Raw genomic sequence first — 24,922 nt, 5'->3', positions numbered from 1 at the left:
AAATACCCATACTGTACTGTGGTATTTACTTTACCACTCTCTCCCTATATTTAGAATGTATACAGCAATGAGGTATTTATACTATGCCATGGTAAATGTTTGCTTTCAGTGATGCCCACTGTACTTACTTTTCCATCTTTACGGAGCTTAAATTTTAGCTCATTTTTTCTTTCCATATAGTCCCATCCCATGTGATTTTTTTCTGCCTTCCTATATATATGAAAATCTCTCCAATTAAAATGTTATCATTGTATTTTTTGTATTTTACTGGAAGACATTTTTTTTTGTGCTACTGGTCTTGCCAGTTCTGTTGCAATACTAGTTCGTATAATTGGTAGACACTTACACGGGTCTGCCTTGGGTGACAATGTGCTCTTTTGATTCAACATTCAGAAAACACAAATGGTGGGATTCAACTCACTAAGCTTTTGATGTCTGTGGTGTAGATGTCTGCATTTCAGCCAGTCTCCTTTACAACTAGTAGTGAAAAATGAGAATTTCCAACACACAGTTTATCTCAATTAAAGGTAGGTAGCTAAAATTATCTCCCTCTATAGATACCTCTTTGTTTATGTAACTGCAAAGGTAATTTAGGTAATTAGCTCAGATGTAGGTATCTGCCTGGAGGCTGTTTAAATTTGTGGGAGGTTGATCCCACCCCATGTGATTAGTTTGACTATTGATGAATTGTGATTTAAGCTGTGGTATCCTCGCTGAAACATCAGCTCCTCCATAAGCAGAACATTAGTTTCAGTCTGCACTTTACCCGAACCCTGTATTGACAGAGGTTAAATACCACAATGTGTAGTCCAGTCTGTAAAGTTAAACTGGTGTTAGTAGTGGTTTATTTTAATGTGATATGTTGCAAAACAGAAGGATTCAGAAGTTCCATATTGTATGCAACATTCCTGATGCAAAACTTGTAATCTTCTGAGATAGAACAAGAGTTGGCAGCTGGAGTCAGCAACTGCTACTACCATTCAGTTTCATCTGCCACCTGGGTTCTATCCTCAGCTAGTCTATCATATGGGGAACATTTGTGAAACACTGACAGTGCCACTCCTATGTGAATGTCTTCGGTGCACTAGGTTTTAACAACATACTGATGAAGGCAATGCCAGTGTTAGCAAGTGTTTTGGTGCAATAGAAGCTGATTTGTAGAGCAAAAGAATTGGTGCTGAGGACCTGACATTCATGGTGTCTACATTTCAGGAATCTTTATTTTGAACTAGGTCAAATCTGTGTGAATTGAATACCCACTAACAACTGCAAAGTGTTAGACGCACTCTTGGAGCACAACTCCTGGCATTTTATCTTGAAAGGATCCAGTTTGTCCTCTGAGAGTGCTATGTGATCCACAGTAAGTGGGAGTGATCAGGAGTTTCATTTCTAACCCACACTTCTGATCTAAATTTAGAAAAAAAGAAAACAACCCTAATCCACTTTGAGTTCAGTTGTGGTGGTACTGAAATAATAATAATATAATATATAATCACTATTTTCTAGTCTGTATCTGATATTTCATCTCTTGGAAATTTTTCTTAGATTTTTGTTCACAACTGCTTTAAGGATGAACTAAATAATTAAAACAAATTCCTAATTATTTCTGTATTGGTTTGAAGTTCTTCATTATGTACACTTCTCCGAATTGACATTTTTACGTGTTTTTGGAAACTGTTGCTTATGTATTTGCTTTCCTGCTTGTAATTTCTTTTTCTTCACTGCTTTAAGGAGGAAGGGAACACTAGGAGAACAAAAGCCTTTTGAATTTTATGAAATGAAACATGAAAATATATGTTTCATGTCCTTTCTTTGTGCATGGAGGTGCTTTTATTGTTTGAAGCCAAAAGTTTGCCATCATGTAAGTGAAACAAGGGAATGCTATTAGGAGCACAAGAATAAAACTCCTGTTCCAGTAAGGAGATAAGTGTTATATACTTATACAGATTATCTTACATGTTTGTTTCATTTAGCCTGCCTTGTGAGCAAACACAGAACAAATATGATAAAGTGCATTCTGTTTAGAGCTAATCTGGCTGGATTAGCATGAAAATCCTTTAATATTAACAGTCTTTTAATCCTTAGAATTAACATACACAGTTTTTCTTCATATGACTTCAGTCAGAGTAATTAATTTAGGAAGGAAATTTGGATCTCTCATTTTAACTACTGGAAGAGAAGGACAAAAATCAAGGTAGCATCACTAAGATAAAGCAAAATCTTCCTGTTCTTGATCCAGTCTGAAGCAATGATTAGGCATGTTTCTAAAGCAATAGAAAACCTTGTTTAAATTCCAACTGTGTAACTGTAGAAATGGCCTTTAAAAATATCTTTAAGCTAATTTACCCTGTGTCATCTGTGATAGGGGATTGCAGTCTATCAGATTTCTTTTACAAGTTTTCCATTTGTTTTCAGAAATTCTGTACCTGTTCCTGATGTTATTAACACTTGTATAAAATTTTTACATCACTGAAGTAGTTAGATATAAATTTAATCTGAGATTAGGACATCAGTTTCCCCTTTTTAGTAAAAATCATTAGAGCATTCCTGGAGACTGAGAAAAACTTTTTCATTTCTACATTGATTTGGAGTTGTGTTGTAGGGGCTGGAGACCCAAGTAACTGTGACTTCTGCTCTCTTCTGTGGTGTGTGGTGGGTTTTGTTTGTTTGTGGTTTTTGTTGTTGGTTTGTTTGGGTTTTTTTTGGTTTGTTTGCTTGTTTTGTTGGTTTTTTTTTTTTTAATGGCTTTAGGAGATTATTTGTGTTGTATTCATTTTTTTTTTTTTCCTTTTTAAAGTCTCTGGGAATCAAGAAAGTGACTTGGATCTCTAGGAAATTCTTCAGAACTGGGACAATGGGTCATTTCTTCCAGAATATTTCATAAATTCGATGTAACTTAGGAGAAGTTTTATATTAATTCCAATTTCTTTTACAGACACTTTAGGCAGTGGTGGCATTGATCAGAAAATGAGACAGTTGGATGGTGAATACTGCAATTAGAGAGATTGTTTACTATATACGGTTTAAACTTGACAGATTTTTTACATCTGAATATGTAATGATTTTGAGATTTACTCCATCATACCCCCAAACGATAATTAAATAATTAAAATGAAGAAGAAATTAAATTCTATCTTGATAATCTGCTTGGTGTACCTCCATGCTGTGGACTGCAATATGGCACTGAGATACCTGAAATAGCTTTGAAACTAGCGTCTCCATTAACAATAATAGTCATTATGTATTTGAGCGCATTTGAACTCAGACATAGTCTTGATGAAGAAAAAGCAATGTTGAGTTGTACTGTAGGTCAATATTTCTTCATGACCACCTTCTCATCCAAAGAAACCCCTGAATCAAACAAAACATTGTCTGGCAGGATAATAGGCAGCATTTTCTGGCAATAAACTGTGGTAGCTATATGTGCATGATGTCCATGCCAGGTGGTTTTTATATCTGGCTTTAAAAATAAGGGATTTAGGTGTTAAAGGTGCAGAAACAAATTCTTCTATGGCATATACAGAGAATTTCCTGACCAGCTGACCATTCTGGAGTGAATTAATTATATGGTGCATGTACCAAGGAGAAAAGTAAGACGTGTGACATAATTTGCTGCAAACCCAAAATATATTTGCAGGTTTTATGACACCTGATTCACTCCAGACATCTCATAACATTTTGAAGTTGGGATTATCTGTTGATTGATCAGCCTACTGTGTATTTTGGTTAGGAAGTATAATTGGCTGAATACAATCCTTTACAGCAGCAACTATTTACTGTCAGATTTCTGATTATTTTTATAACAAAACTTTTCATTCACTACTTTTTGGCAAAATTTTGGTGATTAAACTTAAATCAAAATTAATGAGTGTATGAAATGTACGCTGTGGAATTTCACAGCATAAATACTACAGTTGACTACCTGGCTCTGATTTTCCAAAAAATCATTATTTCAGTTAAAACAGCTGCATAAAATATTTTGAAACTTGCATGGAGAACCCCCTCCCCCCACAACAGTACAATTCCTTCGTCTGTGACTGCTGTTTTCAGAGCTGAACAAGAGACATTTTACAAGAGACTATATTGTGGCATTTGTTTGAAGATGTTAGTCTTGTGATACTGCTGTAGAATGATGAAGCAATGGTACTACAGTTTATAAGAAAAAAATATGTATAGGGGAGAAGTGTGTTAATCCTTATGTTTTTTACAATGGGTACAGCATGAAGAAGAACTATTTATGGTGGTGTGACAAGGAAATGGAAGAAGAAATGATTTATACATATATGATTTATAGAAACTGTCACATAACTTTCTAATTTAAGATTGGAATGTTTTCTTATGAAGATTAAAGAATGTTGTGGCTTGTGATGTTGAAATAGAGGTGCAATAGGGTGAATAGTAAATTCTTACTGTTTCCTAAAGTCACTGGGTTTTGTATCCATATGTGGGTTAAAAGCTTTATTCTGTTGTTATTATACCATTTGAGTAATTCTGCCAAAATAAATGTTGCATTTTGGAAGTCAGAAGGTACCATGTAAATTCTTACTTGCTGATAATAATAGCAGACACAATGGAATTCAGTACATTAGAGGCTTTTGAAGAAGAGAACCAAAAACAGATATTGAAGGATTAAACTTGGTGATTTTAAAGTCCTTACATAATCATGATCTTGCATAACCAGGGACACATTTGATTTTAATGAGTTATCTGACACAAATAAGGTGAACACTGCATGTCAAAATCAACAGAAAAAAAAATCTAGCATGTGGAATTTATCTGTTATATTTCTGTATTGTTTGGCTATGTTAAGGGTTTTTTTATGTTTAATCTGTGCCAATAAAAAGTAGACATTCTCTCCAGTGACTGCATGGGAATTTGGGTTTGGAAATACTGAATCACTGTTATTTAGATAACAGTCTCACTCTAAGAAACTTAGTCTGAACTTATGATGAAATAATTGAGCTTCTATCAAGAAATCTAGTTCCTTTCTGGAAGTATTTCAGTTTCCTACCCTGAGCGTTGGTATCAGAGAGTCACATATCTAGAAACTATTTCTGCAACTATCAGGAGATTTAAGAAGTCAAGCAGCAGTATGGATATTTTGCACAAGAGGGACCACGTTGAGCAAAACCCAGCTTAATGCAGTAAAACCTACGCATACCGAGTATGGTATAGTTTCTTTCTAGAAGTTTAGGTTTCAGTATGCTTTTGAAAGAAAGAAACTTGCATTTGTCTTTCAGCTACAAACCTGTTCTTCCATGTACCTTAAAGAATAAAAACCTAAGATACAAAATTGTGATATAAAACAATTCATAAACTTTTTCTTTAACATGTCCTAAGCATGCCTCTTAATAACATGGCTGCCTCCATTTTTACCCACTTAGCTATAAAAGTAATGAATGACAGCCTTACTCCAGTTTCTTATTTTGTATTTGCACTGTGTCTTATTTCAACAAAAGCTGATTATAGAAAAGGAAGAGAAAATCATTTTCATTTCAAATAAACTTATTAATTTAGAGGAAATAAAGCCTTATGTCAAAAGTTGCTTGGATAATACCCTTTTGGCTAGGAAAATGCCTGTTACTAAAAAGAAATCTCCCAAGACAGAAAATGCACTTAATTTAGCTTGGAAAGTTGAACTAAGCCTTTCAGTTTCATATTTGTCTTTTATTCACTGCAGCATGGCTGCACATGCTTTCTAAAGGGAATCCATTGATGAAAACTTTTTTTTTCCTGTAACATAAATATGGGGCATACATTTGTCAAGTCTCACTTTTTTTCTTCAGTCTTCTGTCTTGGTAACACAAGCTTTAAAAATGGACAGTCTTTTTCTGTTTCTTTGGGTTTTTTGTTGGTTTTATTTGTTTGTTTGTTTGTTTGTGGATTTTTCTGATACTATGGGCTACCCACTGAGTGTTTCTAAGATGTCCTTTTCTTTCAAATTGCAGACATGGGACACAGAACTGGAGAGATCTGCAGAGTCGTGGGCTGAAACCTGTCTATGGGAGCATGGGCCTGCAAGTCTTCTTCCATCAATTGGACAGAATTTGGGGGCACACTGGGGAAGGTAGTTAAAGATGTTTTCTACTATGCATGATTTATTGTTTTTAATAAAATGTTGTTGTTACTTAAAGAAAGAATGACGGAAGCTACAACTTTTTAATGATCTAATAGACTACTACTGGCTTTCATAGGTACAGACCTCCCACATTTCATGTGCAAGCCTGGTATGATGAAGTGAGAGATTTCACGTATCCCCATCCTCATGAATGCAACCCATACTGTCCTTATAAATGCTCTGGTCCTGTTTGTACACATTACACACAGGTATGTAGGTGGGTTTGGTTTTTGTCAGCTACGGAAAACAGCAGTCAAAGCCTCTGGTTAGGTTGCTGTGTGTCATGTAGAACATATTAATCTTGCAGTATATACCATAGCACTAAAGTACAAAAAGGTCTTGTTATTAGACTCCATGGTAAGAAGCAGTGGGTAGTGGTGACACAGAGTAGGTTTTTCATACAAATCTTTACATTTCATCCTCACAAATATAACTTCCTTAACAAGATTAAAGAAAAAGCTCACAAACTTCAGTATTGAGTGTTACTGCTCAGTGCACTTTGCATCATCTAGTCTTTGTGCTGGTATGCTGGTTGTCCTTTCTGTAATACACTAAAGAAACAGTACATTTAAAAAAAAAAAAAAAAGTTTTTATAGGTGAATTCCGGAGATCAAACAACAGTTTTTAACATGATGCTTTACCTTTTGCAATATTTTGAAATTGCATAAGAACTAACTTATTTGCTACTTCTGAAATCTGTGTATCTAGCCAGAATTTTTCCAGAGGAGAACCAGTCAATTTTTACAGTGAGTGATAAATATGTGATCCTCAGATTATACAAAAATTAATGTAAAATATTCAATATCATAATAGAAAACTTGAAAATGAGTGATTTTTAAGCATTTCTTTTGTTTGTTTACTAGCACAATTTACAATTTTATCAAATTTTAACACAGAATTACCTCCATATTCTTATTTGCCATTTCTGTAAAAATGCCTATATTTACACTTGTCTATTGCATGTGAGATCTGCAATACATATAGATAGTTCTTTGTGGTACAAATTCTTCACAGGACCTGTCTCTTTCAACTCCTTAATTCTACCAGAACTGTAGAGTTGGATTACCTTGAATTAATAAATAGCACCTGTCATATTTGTCTAATTTGAATGTGCCGGCCTTTGTAGTTCAGATTATGTTGAGATCTGCAATGAAAATTGTTTCAACAGGTGAATAAAGGAGAGCAGACACCTTAGACTGCAATGACATGGAAACGTATTTATTAAAATCCATTACTTGCGTCTTTTTGATGTGTGGGCTTTTTTGTGAATAGTTTTATCATTTACATTTCCTCCTTTCACTGCTGACAAATATCTGTTCTCACAGTCTAACCAATCCAAACCCCTCTGGGTCCTTAGATTGTGCTGAGAACTCCAGGGTGCAGGAACTGTGGAATATAACATCACTTTTGTGGTTTGAGTTTTATAAGTTGAAGTTTGGAGACAGTTTTGATTTTATATTAATCAGCTTTGGTTTTCACATCTTTCTCTTTCCTTTTCTTTAGGTTGTTTGGGCTACAAGTAGCAGAATCGGTTGTGCAATTAATTTGTGTCATAACATGAACATCTGGGGACAGATTTGGCCAAAAGCAGTCTATCTTGTATGCAATTATTCCCCTAAGTAAGTAGACTGACACCCAAAAATATTTTGAGGGGGCAAAATATTTTATAATAATCCAGGAAATAAAATGAAAGGAAATCAGTCTGAGTTTTCTATTTTTTTGTACTGTTACAAAGTAGAGCATTGTTCCCAAGGCAGCCTTTGGCTGCACAAATACTCTTGTGATTTTCTAGTGCTTCAGTTTTCTGGCTTGTGTTTTAGCATACAACATCAGAGATCTTTCTTGTGGTGTGATATTTATCTGAAAAATAAAATCTCTCTGTTGTGACTTTAAGGATTGTGTAACATAAAGCCCATGGTTAAGATCAAATTCTATAGGATATCCCATTTAGGAGTGTGGAGCCTGTTCTCATGTAGTTGAGGAATTTAGTCTTGGAGTGCTGTGCCAATCTAAAAAGATCTTACAGCAGCTTACAACAACACTTCACTTTTTTCTTCACAGACATTTCAATTACTTCTTGTGCATTTGGTATATCAAAACCATGTTATGGTCTAAGGGTCTGATTAATGTTAATCTTTTTTTTTTTTTTTTTTTGGTGTAAAGGGGTAACTGGTGGGGTCATGCTCCTTATAAACCTGGCCGCCCCTGTTCTGCATGTCCCCCTAGTTTTGGAGGAGGTTGCAGAGAAAATCTTTGTTACAGAGGTATGTAGTCTTTCAACAGTACAACTATAAATGGGCAGAAAAATTGAACCATTCTTTTACTTTCCTCATTATGCTTTAACATAGTGGAATAGAATATAGTCTGTGTGTGCCCAAAGCCCTGGTAGGGGCCTTCTTTACTATGATGACTGAGGTCATGTACATACATGAGTCTGAACCTCACCAGAGAGAGTGGAGAGAACTGAACTGCTGATTGAGGGCTTTTAGTACACAAAGGTGTAAGACTGTCACTGTGTGCCACTTGTACGCCTTTATGAAAATATAGTGGAAATCTATGCAGTGATTTGTTCATAAAGAAACATGTTATCTCAGTAACACAGCAATGTGCATTGCTGTAAGAAAAAACAAGAACAAGACTAGGAGACATTAGTAATTAAAATGTGATTCTGTGAAATGTCAGCTAGGATGGTTATTAACTTCTTGCAGTTTTGATAACGCTATTTGTATTTTATAACATTGAAATGCAGCATATTATAAAGCTGCTCTTTCTTTTTGTTTTTCTCAATGTGAAAGTAATTTAGCAATTTTTGTTAGTTTAAAAGTTATTTATCTATTCACCACTGTGCCCAAATACTTTCCTTATTGTTCTTGTTTAAGTAAGAAATGTAGATCCATTCATGAGTATTTCAAAATCATTTTTATTATGTATGAATAGAAGGACCTCATTTTAATGCATATTTTTTATGAAATCAGCTTCTTTAATTACAGGTTATCTATGAATCTAGTAAAACTCTTCCAATGTACAAGAGAAATATCACATTTGTTCTATTGGTGTTCTGGTGGCATAAAGAAGATACTAAAACAAAGTGGTAAAAGCACTTTTTTATCTCAATTGTGTTGCCCATGCTAGAAAAATTCTACCTTTTGTCAGCATCTGAAAGATACTTGAGATGTATTATTAAGCTTTCTTGTTTGTATTCATCCACGATTTTGCGAGAACAAAGTGACGTTGCCAAAACATGGTAAGGGATTTACATTCCAGAAACAGTGATTTTTTTTTCCTGAGAGTTTATTTTTTTGCGTGTTTTTCTGAAACAGAGGATTCAGAAAGGCCTTATTCTCCCCATGAACCAGAAGAGGAAACCAATGAGATTGAACGGCAGCGATCCAAAGCCCAGGATGCAACGGTGCAGAGCCGACCAAGAACTCATTCACCTTCAGGCTCCACAGGCAGTGATGACAGTGAGAAAAATGAAGTAATAAGTACACAGCAAATGTGTAAGTAATTTACTTGATTTGCATGTGGTCAACAAATTGGAATTATATAGTATCAAATTCATTGTAATGAAATTGCTTTTTGCTTGTTTTAGCTCAGATTGTTTCATGTGAAGTAAGGCTAAGAGATCAGTGCAAAGGAACAACTTGCAATAGGTATGGTAAATTTTACAGTTGTCATTCTGGTATTATTATAAAAGGCTATATTTGTATGTGAGCTGGAATATTTTTCCCTTTTTGTAATCCCAGCATTTAAGACCAAGTTGTATTTTATTTTCTTAGATATGAATGTCCTGCTGGATGTTTGGATAGCAAAGCCAAAGTTATTGGAAGTGTACATTATGAAATGGTAAACATTTTAAACTTAGATTTTGTTCCAGTAGATTGTTTAATTAAATGTCTTTTCTGCTGAAATACTAGTTAAATTCATATTAAAAATGGATTTTTATGAAATCAGTATTTACTAAAAATAAAAGTCAACACCAAATGTTTAAGATAGCATCAGATGATATAAGTTTGCATCTGCCATTTTGCATGTACTGTCCAAATGTATTTCATTCTTATACATGCACAGTAGAATTTTTTGTTTTCACATTTGGGTGTAAATACGTGAAAGTGCAACTTAAGCAGAAATACAGCAAATTGTGGGTACACTGATGTAAATCATTTCAGTAAGGCAGACCTACTTGTGTAAGCCTGATGCTAGCTGAAAATATACAACTTACTCTATAGAACTGAAAAACGGTATAGGCAATAGCAGCAACTGTGAACAAGTATCCTGTGAGTATAGTGTGTCTCTGATTAAGGCACAGTGGTGTTTTCTTAATTTAAAATAATACCTGCATAGACCACATCAAATGTAATAGACCATCTACCAAGTTTCTAATGAGATGTTGTAATTAAAACCTGGTTTTTTTACAAATAAATTACAATGCGAGATAGTGGCTTTTTCTGATATGGAACTGCTTTTCTTGCTGTTTTTCAGCAATCCAGTATTTGTAAAGCTGCCATACATTACGGCATCCTAGACAATGAAGGTGGTTGGGTTGATGTCACTAGACAAGGAAGGAAAAATTACTTTATCAAGTCTTACAGAAATGGCATTCAGTCAATTGGGTAAGTTTTCTTAAAATGTATGGAAAGTTTTTCATCCATTTCTTTTTAATTCATACAAAATATGTCACAGCAATAACACCGTGTGCTTTTCCATAAAGAAAATGAAAATGCTATAAAAAGACATGCAGATATACAGGTATTGCATCCATTCTGAAACTTCATCCATTGTCTAATGGTGCACAGAAGTGATGCAATAATGATGTGAAAGAAAGTGAAATAATTTACAAAATCACTTGGGCAGTAAGTTAGTATTTGTAGTTAAATAATTTCAATATTTGGAGTATCCAGTTAATTCATTTCCCTGTGTATGTTTTTATTGTAGAAAACTAGTACATACTAACACTGAACTAGATTGTTCTACATTTTTTGGACAAAGTTGGCAATATTTCTGGGGCTGGCCCATAGTCACAGTAATCAGTGACAGCTAACAAGGCAATAAACTTTCATGTTTGTCTTTGGAAGTGCCCTTCTTGTACTGTGCATACGAACAACATGAACCAAGTAGAAAATTCACCTCTTCCTGTATGTTTGATAGTTTCATCACAATTCCAGAATTTATAGATTATATTTTGCCCCAGTATTATGCACAATTTCTGTATTGGCAAGTGGTGGAATAATATTGCATACAGTGGAAGCGTTACTTGGAGGTATACTACACGGTTCAGCTACTTGCCCTAAGACTAGTATGTGACAACAGGTCCAAGAACTTGTTGACATGCTAAAGTTCAAACAGAAAAACAGTGCATAAAAGTGGAGAATATTTGGCTGTTTCCATACATAATTATCCCATGGTAGTACATGGATATTAGTATGTTTGAAACTAAGATATTATTAGTATTTGCAAATTGCACTTCACTATATTTTGATGTATCCTTCAGAGATGTGTATTGCTGTCCTTAGCTCTGTATATAGTTAGTATATGTGTAATAGTAGTCAGTATGTAACAGTTAATGTATGAGTAATGTTGAATTGAAAGAAAACATAATTGTGCTGAGTGATTTACTTGGCTCAGGTGTGAACACTCTGTGTTGTTCAAAAAAATGACACATCCTATGACAATTTTCGTAATTTCTCCTTTTAACTGATTTGCTTAATCCAGGATAGAGAGAAACACTGACCAGGTAGACTGAATTCTGTGGTTGATAATTTGCGCTACCTGACTGGCAGTTAGAACATTGATATGAATCACTTTGAGTCATCCAATGATCAGACTGTGGTTTAAGTTACTCCCCAAAAAATGAAGATGCAGACAAATATCTGGTTTTGAATGCTTTGATATGAAGAGAGAAGTAAATCTAACATATTAGAAGTCAGATTTCTTATAAATGTAGGAGTAGTTAAAATGTAGAAAATCTTCCAGATAGAAGGAATTTATTACCCATCACTTGAAATCTCTGTGCTTCTATTCCATCTGAGACAAAACTGTATAGGGGTCCAGTTTACAGAGTGTGTCACCTATCCTCTGAGAACTGGAACTCAGAGTGAGGTATTAACACTTGGTTTTGTTTGCTGTGGGCATGGATAATCGTATCACTGCTGAACAGTAGTGACCATTTTAGTTTTGTGATTCAGATGTTGTAAAAAAATTTAGATGCCTCAGAGATAAAAGACTGTTAAAGGACCAAATCTATACCTTCCTATCTGCAAGTATATTTCAGGAAATTCCTGCCGCTATTTATGCTCACTGATGACATAGTTCTTCACTAATGTCCTGTAGCATTTAGGACAACGCTTTTTAGAGAGAATTTACAAAATACTATGATCAGGCATCAACTTCATAAATCAGTTTATAAGTCAAAGTATTTGGTATAAATAAAGATGATTTACAAAGGTTTCAACCTTAAAAAGGCTCATCAATAAGGCCAGGGATACCTTGCAGCTATCTGATTCTCACCGGTGTCTCTGGATGGAGCCTTGCATAAACCACATATCTGTTCAATGAATAGATAAAATGACATGGATTTCACCTCTAGCGGATATTGCAAAACAGAAAGGCAGAAAAGGTCGTGTCAGTGCAACAGCAAATTTCCTAATCTTAGAAACATATACTCCTGGAATGGTTTTGGCTGGAAGGGACCTTAATGATTGTTTTATTCCAACTCCCCTGCCATGGGCAGAGACACCTTCCACTAGATCAAGCTGCTCAAAGCCCCACCCATCCTGGGCTTGAACACTTCCAGGGATGGGGCATCCACAGCCTCTCTGGGCAACCTGTTCCAGTGCCTCACCACCCTCATGGAGAAGATTTTCTTCCTTATATCTAATCTAATTCTACCCTCTTTCAGTTTAAAGCCATTACCCCTTGTTCTGTCACTACGCACCCTTGTAAAAAGTCCCTCTCCAGTTTCTTGTAAGTTTATTTGATTCAAAGGATCTTCAGCTCCTTTGATTTATAATCAGGATTGCTGATACAGATATTTTTTCAACTGCTGCATATTCTTAGTATAGAAAACAATATCTCAGCAAGCAAATCAGCAACAGAATACAGTGAGCTATTCCCACATCAGTGCTTGGCAGTGCTAGGGCCACAAAAGTATGAGTTAACTCTGTTAAAGCAAATTGGAATTTAAAAAATGAGCAAATGTGAAGTTGGTGGGCCATACAACTAAATAAACCAATGCAAGCAAACTGTCTGAATACAACTTGCAGTACTATGAAGAACATAGCAGTAATTTGCTCCAAAGGTGAATAGGGAATAATTTCCTTGTTGTTGGTGGTGTGTGTTTGTTTGGTTGGTTTTGTTTTTATTTTTTTTTAATAATAAACAACTTTATGAGTGCCAAAACAACCAAGTCAGATTCTTTGTTACAGGTGAAAAATACTAGAATCAGAGGCATATCCAACATGTTGAATGAGGATTGAAATAGGAGATAAAAGAAGTACAATAGAAGTGTTTATCAGTTGTAATGTAACAACAGGATGTATATACCTGACTTTGTATAATGACAGGAAACAGATCTGAGTACCATATACTTACTGAGTGAAACAGACTGTTACATGTTTCACTGGGTTTATAGTAATACTGGTGATAATTTAATATATACACCTGACCCAAAAGTAAAAGTTAATGAAATTTTTCAAAAAGGCTACCAGGAGAAACTCTTCATTGTTGGAGCTGTTTGTAGGAATGAACCTTTAGTGGGAAAAAATCATCTCTTCTGGTAGCTGAGTGCTTCTGAGCAATTCTCAACCACAGATTTTAGTTGCAACATTTTGAGGGACAAATGGATTGCATAATCTCTTCCTAGCACACTTAGTCTCTCAGCGAATTGAATTACTGAAAGAGCTTATCATGCATTCCTGATTTTCAAACAGATTCACAGGGAGTACAAAGTAAATGTGTCATTGCAATAAATAGATTCACAATTAGGGACAGGGAATGCAGTGAGTAAAAACTGATTAGGGACAATGTCTTGAGTTTTCTTGTAGATGCATTAATAACAATTCTTCTAGCTAGAGGAAATCACTGAGAGATGTTATTTACTGGTTATTTCTATTATTTCTTTTTCAGAAAATACCAGTCTGCTAACTCCTTCACTGTCTCTAAAGTAACAGGTTAGCATTTATTTTTTATAAACTCCATGCTACCTTGAGTTATGTTTTTTCAAAATAGCACACATTTATTTGTTTCTCTTTTCTTTCTTCAGTTCAAGCTATCACTTGTGAAACAACAGTGGAACAATTGTGCCCATTTCAAAAACCAGCCTCACATTGCCCAAGGTAAAATTATTTGAGTTTTATTAATTCAAAGTGCTGCCATATTATCTGTCAGTTACTAATTATCTATATTTGTCATTGATAAAAGTAAGCACAGTAGCCATAGAAGTGAAAGCAGAAATGTTTTACCAGCATCTTAGTCTTTGGTCTAAGGTAGGTAAAGATGATCTACAGGTTTTTTCATTACAAGAATCTCACTTTCTTTTGCCAATAAAGATCTTTCTTTGGTCCCTTGGCAAGTCTTAGTGAAATCATTGTTTCTTAGACCAAAGAGTGCAAACTAAAATGCATTTTTCTTTTCTGTTGTCTGGTATTAAATCTATGCACCTTGGGCAAAATACACTTTACTTCATTTTTTTTTTTTGCCTGTGAAACAAATACAATAAAATAATATGATAAAGCTACTTATTGCAGAAGTTATCAACTTGTTTTGGAGGATAGAGTGAGCAAATATGTTTGCAAAAAAAGAAAGAAATATACATTGTTAAGGTGAGATGTAGTCTGCACATCACTTAATGGCTTTAAATATATGTGTAATTTCTTTGAAGCTTACATTTTAACTCTTTGAAAGGAACCTGTGCTGCAGTATTTTGAGGAAGGAAATCAGTAACAGTTCTTAAAACCATAGATGCGTCAAAGGTAAATACACTGTAGCATGATTTACCGCAAGCTAAGCTGGAGATATCCACAGGATTACTTTCATAGCAACCCTACAGCCAATACAGGAAGCAAGTACAAAGCCAGAACTGCTAGGAAAACATCCCTTCATGTAGCACTTGGGTCCATGAACGTGTTTGGTGTTTGGCTATGACTCCTGGCTTTCTAGCTGGAAGATGTGGAGAAGTAAGCGAAGGAGTGGAATGCAGGAATGGATAGGTGCAATTTCATGTTTCTATCTTATTTTTTCTTCATTATTAAAAAATACAACTAGCTCCATTAAGAGAAAAAATAGGATCTGTCTTTAAGAAAATTTAAAAAATAATTTAAAATTACTGAGTAATTCTGATACATCAAGTTAAGGAACTTCACAACAGCAGTGATTTATTCAAGATTCTGTACATGCTCTTAAATCTGAAAATGTAGCCTCGGAAGTTACAAGCAATAAACAGCCACGGCATTGATTGCACAACCATATTTTACCCTCTCATGCCCTAATCATAAATCTGTGGGTCTCCAAAAGGACTCTTTGACATCTTGCTTCCTTCAGACAAACATCTCTCTCCTAGGTGCATCTGCCTATTTAAACTACCCACCTGGGAAGACTGTGTCTTGCCCAAGTGCTGTGACATGCTGAATGTTGAGTCAATTGGAGCATAGACAACATGCTGGAGAAGAAGACTTTCCCAGGGCTGCCCCATATAGGGTGACAATTCTTCCCTGTAGCAAATTGCAATTACCAAACAAGATGCTTGACACCTTCTGTCCTGCTGTTAGCTTCCCACATGGTGTTTCTGGGCACTTTGGCGCTCTAGCAAGTGTAAATCACAGAGAGAGTTTTCTCAAAAGGTAACAAAATGCAGTTGAATAAAGATAGTCTTTGCTTCTGTGGCTGTCTGATCTCCTAAAATCAGCTAGGAATCTCATTACTTTCCAACATTTTTCATTTTAGCTGCAGATGCCAAGTGCTCACTCTCATTATAACTTGCTAAATTGCCTTGCATCACCAGGTCCTCAGCATCATAGCAGGTCCTCATTCAGATCTGCCTCTCCTGAGCAGGTATTCAACTGTACAGTTTATATGGGGTGCTGTAGAAACAGATAAAAATGTGAGTGAACAGTCTCTCTTCTCACTGGCTTTTATACTGGCTTCACATATGTTGAACAAGAACACCATCTGCTTATCCAAAGGGGAGAAGACCAGACCTGTTGAAGTATGTTTTTGAGCACTTTATTTTGAATCACAACTTATATTAGCAATGCTTTCACCCATAATATCAAAGCTTCAAGAACTGACTGCCTTTTAGTATCAGTATGGACCCAGATGTATGGATCATCAAATTAATCTATACTCAATGCTGATGTAGTAGATAACATAGTAATACTCTGATATCATTCTTCCTAACTGTGTGTGATTTATTTTTGATATTTCAGGGTGTATTGTCCTCACAACTGTATGCAGGCAAATCCACACTACGCTCGTGTAATTGGAACACGAATTTATTCTGATGTAAGTATAGTTATTTACATTGCATTATATAAGGAAATATAAAATCCTATGAAAAGTTATAATGTAAATATAAGATATTATACAGATATATAGTTTTCCTTCATGTGCTGATTTTTTACATAGTCTTTTCAAAAGTTTTTTTCAGAGGTTCCCTTTTAAATTAATAGGACTCAGCTGCTGAGGGTACAGGTTATTGGTAAACTTAGTGTAGACTTCGGTAGTCTCTGGACCCATATAAAAAAAAAAAGAAAAGTAATGTCCACAGTCTCTTTATGTTGGATATTTCTTATCTGTGCAGATAGCTAAATATTTACAGCAGGTTTTTTGTATATTTGTATAAAGTATCTGACCTTGTATTATTTTAACAGACTAATATTCTGGTTTTTTTAGTCATTCTGTTTCCTAGTCAACTTTTTTTTTTTTTTCCTGTCTTTTCTACATCACATTTAGTTCTGTAGTGGGTAGAAAGAATTAAAAGAAAGCTCTTGTTTATGCCCTTCTTTGTCATCTCTCTGTGGAGAAGCCAGGATGTAGTGGCAAGGAGAGCAGTTCACATTTTGCCAGTACACTGTATGTTTTAACTGTCTTTGAGATGTCATAATGAGTAGTATGGCAACCAGCTGGGTCAGGTGATGATTTTCAGTACTTTCCAGCACTTTGAAATGTGTGAAAATAATATGCAAATATGTATTCATCATTATTTTGAATCTAACTTGGTCTGTTAGATTACCTGAGTAACTTGTGAAGAAAACACTCTTGTCCATAAGTAGTGTTACTTGTGTGAGCAGCACTTCCAGTTTAGGAGGTGAATTGATTTGTGCCTGTGGAACTGGATACTTAATGTATATAACAGGGGCAGTGAAAATAGATTCAATGAAAGTCCATTTTGTGGAATACAATTTTCTTTCAGTTCTGTGGTTGTAATCAAAGGCTACAGTCAAATTTTCCCAGTGTGTTAGAAAATACTTTGTTGTATGAGAAAGAAGACCCATTTCTGTTTAACTTATACAGGAGAACTTCTCAGAATATGTATTTGATTTGGTTGGAGAAGTCCCAAATGACTTTAATTAGTATTAGAGAGTTATGCTTTAAGATTATTTTAGATGTACTGTCTCATTATTCATGTCTGTTACATAGAAATGTGTGCAGCCATTCCTGCTCCAGCAGGAGGATTGGACTAGATGATCTTTCGAGGTCTCTTCCAGTCCCTAACATTCTATGATTATGTGATGGTTCATACAGCCAGGATCTATAAACTTATGTGTGCAGAGTTTTCGTGTCACACCCATTCATCTGTGCTCTATACCTTGTATTTTTTTAGTTGATCTGCTTGTTTCACTTGTCTTGAGGTAGACTGCAGGTCCTTAAACAAAAAAAAAAAAAAAAGTCTTTCTTACTCCAAGTTTATGGTACGATTAGTTTTCTTTTCTAAACAGAGCCATAACATTATGAGTATGAACTGTAGTATGTGTCATTCTCAGCAAACAGAAGTACACCCTCTACTCTGCTCTCATGAGAGCCCACCTGGAGTACTGCATCCAGCTCTGGAGCCCCCAACATGAGAGGCATGGACCTGTTGTAGCGGGTCCAGAGGAGGGTCGTCAAGATGATTAGAGGGCTGGGACACCTCTCCTTTGAGGACAGGCTGAGAGAGTTGGGATTGTTCAGCCTGGAGAAGGCTCTGAGTAGACCTTATTGCAGCCTTTCAGTACTTAAAAGGAGCCTATGGAAGTGTGTGCTATGACAGGACAAGTTGCCCAGAGAGGTGGTAGATGCTCCATCCCTGGAGACATTTAAGGCCAGCTGGACAAGACGCTGAGCAGCCTGATGGAGTTGAAGATGTCCCTGCTCATTGCAGGTGGGTTGGACTAGACGACCTTTGAAGGTCCCTTCCAACCCAAACTATTGCATGAGTCTATGAAATTACTCATTCTTTGTATGGCACAAACACACTGCTACCTTTGTGCTTTGTGTTCCTTGCTGGCCCCACTGCTAAGAGTTTCCTCATGGCCACGATTCATCTTGTTGGAAGACTGGGAAAGAAAGAAAGTTTCCTCTTATCTTGTACTGAAGAGTTGATTCCACCTTTCAACTTTGGTTTATCCATTTTGCTTAAAATTTTTCAGAACTGTGTCATGCTGACAAGCATTTGAACAATGTCTAAATTTTTAAAGCACTTTTTGAAATTACCTTATTTGTGAAATAAAGTAAAAACTTTTCCAAGAACTGGAATATGTCAGACTTGATGTGATTATCTGAACTCTGTTGGAGATGACCTTGCAGTACCTGCCTGTACAGAGGTTGTCTTTTGTTGTTGCTGTTAGTCCCTGGTTTATCAAGTACCAAAGTAACAAATATTTTCACAGATAGAGAGAGGCTACAATAGTTCAGTTGACACCTCTTTCACTTGCAGATTTTTTTGGTAACATTTTATTTTAATGGACAAAGCTTAGATGTGTGTGTGGTAGAAGTTCTTAACGACATTCTAGTTGCCTTATAAGAACTTCTGAAGAGATGAAGGTTTTTTACACAGTAGGCAACATTTTCCCAAATAAAATCTCTTACCAGTAGTGACTCTATATTATGAGTGTTGACTGAGCATTTCTACCAAAAAATTGAGCATCCTTTAAGGAGCTAGAGATCAACAAAGGTGTGTAATCTAAATAATTTGATAGTTTTGTATAATTTCATACCATCTGAGGACTTTGGTCATATGAATTTTTGTTTCAGTAACCATATATGGAAATATTTCCTTAATGCTTGTGCAGAAGTATTCATTATTCTCTGCTGTGGTAAAATATAAACAATATAAGCTATTAAATAGTTCTATATTCCCATGACGGTGAGGAAGAGATGCATGTGGTTAAAATGCGTTTGCAGAGTCCTGCTATGCTGTGGTAGATATTTGGTATTTTGCTGAGTAGCTGAAGAAGGAAAATAATTAAGCAGTTTGGTATTCAGATTCTATGACCTGTTAAATACTAATGAATTTCAGTGGGTTCACAGCACAGCCATAAAGCAGGGTCATATAATGCTGTATGAAATATTTATGTTGACTGAAAAATACTGTCTTATATATATTTTGGAGTGAGTTCATCAAAATTAAAGAAACAAACCCAAATCTATGATGAAAACTTCCAGAAAGTGGCATAAGGCTGCTAAAGCAAAATTAACTTACCAATAATATGCTGAAATTTGTGATAGACCTACGTGTGAAATCCTGCTCTGCTTAAATTAACAGGAGGTTCACCTTAACAGTTCAAGGAAGTGCGATCAGGATGACATAATATTGTTAAAAAATATTATGTCATTAGTACTGGAATCTGATTCCATTTAGGTGAAGATTACCAAGTCAATCAGGAGTTCTTGGAAGCTCAAAGCAGATAATATTTTCTTAAAAAAATATATTATGTATATATGGATAAAACTACATGCATTTATTAATCTGTATTCTTATGAGCTAGTTCATAATTATGAATTTATACTAATTTAATTCTTCATGTATTCAAAAAGTATGCACATTTGTTCTCTGATCTTATCTGGAAAGCAGCATCAGAATATCAGTTTATTTTTCATCTGAAAATAGCCTCTGAGTTGGCCTCATCAACCCAATTCTTCTGACCTCTCCTTTTTCATATATCCCAGATAAGTATGTTGCCTTTAGCTTTAAAATGTTGTGCATTAGCCTAGCTGTACGTCATTGATCCAGTAACCAACTGTGGTACCAACCCCAACAATGACCCCACACTTTACTGGAAATACCTTCCAACAAATAGCCAGTCTTCTGTCAAAATCTCCATCCTTTGGTTTTTAATTTCTTTTTTACTTGACCAGAAACTTTTAAGTAACATTAGAACAGCCAGTATCTTAGGTGCTCTCAAATACAATTATGAAAGTAACTGCCTATCTAATGATGTACACAAAGTTGGTTACTGCTACAGAGGTGACAATCTTTGCTTTTTCTTTTCCCCAATTGTACCTCTAGGTTTTCTCTTTGTGTGTTTTTGTTTTTTAATATCTCCAATGAGAACTGAAAACAAAGTTGCTACTATGTCATAGTACTCGTAATTAATACTGTTCTTCTCATTCTTCACTGTAGTTAATTGCTTGTGAATCTCATCTTTTGTTTCTTTAGACTGTAATCGTGTATTGAAGAGGCCATTTTTTCCCCTGTGTCTTTGAAACTGCATATGATCAATCTGATCTTAAGTTACTCCCATAGTATGAGTACATAAAGGATGCTGTAATCCTAAAAATAAGTTGACCACTGTTTTTCAGGATGTAACAAAAGTTTTGTAACTCTGGGAGAAGGAGAAAAAGTCCAGAGGACCATAAATGGCATCCCTTCTGGCATGTGCGAAAACTGCAACCAGCAGTGTGAAGAGTAAAAACTCTAAAGCATCTTTGTAGAAGATTCTTTGCATAAAAGATTTGAAATCTTTGCTCCTAGAAATATTGTAACATTAAAAGATAAACTATGTAACAGTGAAACTGACAAGTTTGTTCTTGGAATGAGAGTAGGAAAATCATTGCTATTTTAAATTCCTGGTTTTATATAGCATTGAGATTACAAAATAGCTATGGTAACAGATATAAATTATTCCAATTATAACTGGAAGAAATGCAATTCTTGTTTACATAGTGCTCTCTGTGATGAGCTATTGATCTTTATATTGGCTAAGTTTTTAAGGCTGGTTGAGGAAAGATCTATTGCAGTGAAGACTTTTTCTACAAAACTATTCAGCTCCAAGTGCAGAACCACTGTAGCTGGAGCTACACTTTGCTGTGCTATGTATTGAAGATTGATATTTACATTCTGGAATATTTAATAAGCTTAATTGCTCTGACAATTAATTTATTTTTTTTTTTTTTAAACGCTGAAAGTGTAATAGAGAACTGCAAGTTTAAATTGATAATGTAAATGAACATTATTGAGATTGTCACTAAGCAATACTTCTGTGGATATTATTTATGATATATAGGTTCATGAGAGGAGTTAGTGGCCAGACAATGTAGGTTTTGCTCAGATGAAATGGCTGTAAACTTCACAGAGAATTTTGCCTGCATAAAGGTTTTGGAATTAGTCCCTAATTTAAAAATTCTTCTTTTGAAGCAATTTCAAAGTCTTTACCTCCTGACTCTTTTTCCTCACTCAGAGTTAAGGAGCTAAAGCCATTAGTCTGCCATTAATCAACTTTCATAGCTAAGGGATGATTTTAGACCTCTAACTTCTGTTTGATGCTCAGATTGTACCTTTAATCTAGTTAGCTTTTAATGTTTGCCCATGCCTGGATAGGAAATTGTGGTGTTCCCTTTGAATATGGATCATATCACCATTGTTTGAGGTGTTGCACCTAGAAAGGGAATTATTGCAGTCTAACCCTCACCTTTGGGGTAGGACACCCTCCTGGAAACATCTGACTCCAGTGGGCCTTTGTTCTGTGGTTCTCCTGTTTGGCTCAGGCTGGAGATTAAACTGAATCTCCTGATGTATAATAATTAATGGGACTAATGTTAGAGTTTTACTACTTCTCTACTGTTGAAATCAAGGCTGATAGAGCCATTGATTTTGAAAGGCTCAGAAATTCTAACTTATTCCTGATCCTTGAACTGAAATAGCCTGAAATAAATTATTTTGGGGTCATACTGCAGGAGATCTTTGAAGAGGCAGTGTCTGTACTCCTATAAATTGGCCTAATTCCTATGAAATTGATTTGAATACTGTAAGAGTAATAGAATTAGTAATGTAAGAAATATCATTATTTTCTAGAATTTGGTTTAAATATCATTATTAGTTTTCTTCTAAAGAATTTTGAAATAAAAGGATGAATGAAAACTAATCTTCTTCTCATTCTTTCTTAGATATCAAGTATCTGCCGGGCAGCAGTACATGCTGGTGTGGTCCGCAACCAGGGTGGTTATGTTGATGTTATGCCAGTAGACAAAAGAAAGGTGTACATTGCTTCCTTTCAAAATGGGATATATTCAGAAAGGTACAGAACCCAGTTTCAAAGATTACATTTTACCCTTCACCTCAATAAGATTTACAAAGTCTTGCATTATTTCTGTTTGTACCTGAGGCAGTGCTAGAAACCAAACAAATAAGCCAACATGGGAGATTTACAGAGCTTGTGTAAGAGCTGTGGTGACTCTGGAGAAGCTGTGGTACCAGAGCTGCCTGCCTCCTCTAAGCTTGTAAATCATTACTCTAAAAAGCTGCTTATGAAATAAAATAACCCTCTTGTTTACTTTGCTGGTTCTTTTGCAACTAACACATTATTTGATAAGAAAATTGCCTTTGCTTTCTTTGGGATTTTTTTTTAAATTAACATCAGCGATTTTTTTCTGTCCAAATTAGAGTATCTGCAATAGATGGCTACAAGTAGCCGATGCAAGTTCATGAGTTCATGATCAAATGTTTACTACTGATTACATGATGTGGAGCCAGTGAGCCTGGATCATAAATAATATTCACAAGCATTAAAATTAATAATTTTTTTAAATGACTTGACTGTTTATCCCAGTGTTTTTCCAAAAGACATGAAGATACTTTGAAAGTTCATTTAGTTATATTCACTGTATTCATGCATTCTATGATGATAACATATGTCTGCATGTTGCAGATTAAATTTAATCCCTGAAGGAGTTCTCCAGGTTCTAAAGAAAGAAAGAGAAATTACCTAAAAAAAAAATCTTGTTGCACTTTTTAGTCCTGTAAAGCTAGGAATTATTTTTACTTCTAAAACTGTAGGCTTTCCAAGAAATTTGTGGGGGAAAAAACCACCAAAAGTTTCTGTAGAGAAATTGGAAATAGTGTTTTTAATAGGAGGTTTGGTTATGTCTTGCCTCTTTCCCTCAAACCTTTCAACAAACCTGGAAACTTGTAAAATACAGATTTCCTCTGCTTAGTGGATGACTTAATTTGCATATACTTTGATCTTTATACATAACCATCCAATTCCTTCAGAAGTGGTGCTTCCTCACTGACACTTTTGTTCTCCATCTAAATCTCCTTATGGAGTAGAGATGTAGCCGGGAAAAGTGTAGCAAATGTAATAATGGTTTGTACTTTACCATCTTGGCAAAGTTGGAAAGGTCAGCAGTTCGGAAAACAGTCTCATGCAATTTTCCTGTGAAGCAGAAGAAGATGGATTTTAATGCCATTGCAGGCAACCTGTTTCATTGTCCGCTTCCTTACTTTCACCTCCATTTACCTTCTCTTCCCAGATATGCCTCAGATGGGGTATGCAAAAGTGAAAACAATGAGACATTGTTTTCAATATGACATGCTAGTTCAGTTTATAAGACAAAAATAGTTATTCTAACAAAATTTCATTGCAGTTAGTCATTTTTGTTTCATTTCTTTTTGAGGCTGGATATTTATCCATTCAGAAGGCATTTGCTATGTTTTTCTGAAATAGTCTTTTTAGAAATCTGTTCTTCAGCATATAAGCAACTAACAAACAAGTGATCTCCTAGTACTGCAAGTTTTGTCCAAATATAGTTATTAGAATAGAGAGCATGCTTTCTCTTTCTCCTAAAAAGTTTTTTTTAGTATTTTGCTTCAATGGAGCTTTATTCTTTGAACCAGAATCCCTCATCCCAAAGGATTACTTGATTTTTTTTTTTTTTTTTTTTTTTATAATGTTATGATTTGTTCCTAATAAGCTGCTTGGAAGAAAACTTAATCTGAAATTTATGTAATTTTTATTTCTAACAGCTTTAAAAGGAGTTCTTAGATAGTTAAAGTTAAGGGTAGTCACAGGAAGAGTCGCAGGATCCTAGAATTGTATTTCACCATCAAAAATTTGTCATGGGAGTGTTCCAGTCTTGAAAAATAACATCAGGAATGTTTTTATGTTTCAGTTTACAGAATCCTCCAGGAAGCAAGGCATTCAGAGTATTTGCTGTTGTTTGAGTCCAGCAAGTAAAATATAAAAGAGGCAAGTGAAAACAGAGCATATGGAAGAGAATAATAAAGGCTGTTTCTTATAATTCCTAAAATTTGTATAAAGCTGTAACATTATTGTACAGAATATGTATACTGCTTTCCACCAAAAAGTTTAAATTACATATATATCTTAATGAAAAAAAAATCTGTAAAAGTAAACATGGGAGGAAAATTAATTTGAAAATCTATGATGATATATAACAATATTTTGAATCCTGTGTTAAATATTGCTATATTTTCTTAGCAGTTACTCCTATACAGTTGATTCAAAGCTCATAAATGTTCTTTGTTTCCTTCATCTAAATATATTATTGTATGGTGCTTTATATATGCCACTAACAGTAACCTTAAAACTA

The 24,922-nt window shown here is 35.0% G+C and overlaps 1 protein-coding gene across 1 annotated transcript in view; it reads left to right on the top strand.

Annotated features, from left to right (window-relative positions):
- CRISPLD1 (cysteine rich secretory protein LCCL domain containing 1) overlaps nucleotides 1-24,533 on the top strand; it is a gene marked incomplete at both ends in the record, with an annotated part of 35,819 nt that extends 11,286 nt beyond the window's left edge. The window contains 13 exons of the mRNA XM_080339741.1: nucleotides 5,949-6,067; nucleotides 6,195-6,327; nucleotides 7,622-7,737; nucleotides 8,282-8,382; nucleotides 9,439-9,618; nucleotides 9,711-9,771; nucleotides 9,898-9,964; nucleotides 10,601-10,731; nucleotides 14,243-14,286; nucleotides 14,379-14,451; nucleotides 16,540-16,615; nucleotides 22,478-22,608; nucleotides 24,482-24,533. Coding sequence (XP_080195867.1) covers nucleotides 5,949-6,067; nucleotides 6,195-6,327; nucleotides 7,622-7,737; nucleotides 8,282-8,382; nucleotides 9,439-9,618; nucleotides 9,711-9,771; nucleotides 9,898-9,964; nucleotides 10,601-10,731; nucleotides 14,243-14,286; nucleotides 14,379-14,451; nucleotides 16,540-16,615; nucleotides 22,478-22,608; nucleotides 24,482-24,533 — 1,284 coding nt within the window. The remainder of the gene's footprint in view (nucleotides 1-5,948; nucleotides 6,068-6,194; nucleotides 6,328-7,621; nucleotides 7,738-8,281; nucleotides 8,383-9,438; nucleotides 9,619-9,710; nucleotides 9,772-9,897; nucleotides 9,965-10,600; nucleotides 10,732-14,242; nucleotides 14,287-14,378; nucleotides 14,452-16,539; nucleotides 16,616-22,477; nucleotides 22,609-24,481) is intronic.
- Nucleotides 24,534-24,922: the final 389 nt, after the last annotated feature.

The sequence above is a fragment of the Nesoenas mayeri genome, assembly GCF_963082525.1.
Source record: "Nesoenas mayeri genome assembly, chromosome: 2".
Classification (NCBI taxonomy): domain Eukaryota; kingdom Metazoa; phylum Chordata; class Aves; order Columbiformes; family Columbidae; genus Nesoenas; species Nesoenas mayeri.
This window is presented reverse-complemented; position numbering and strand designations above follow the sequence as displayed.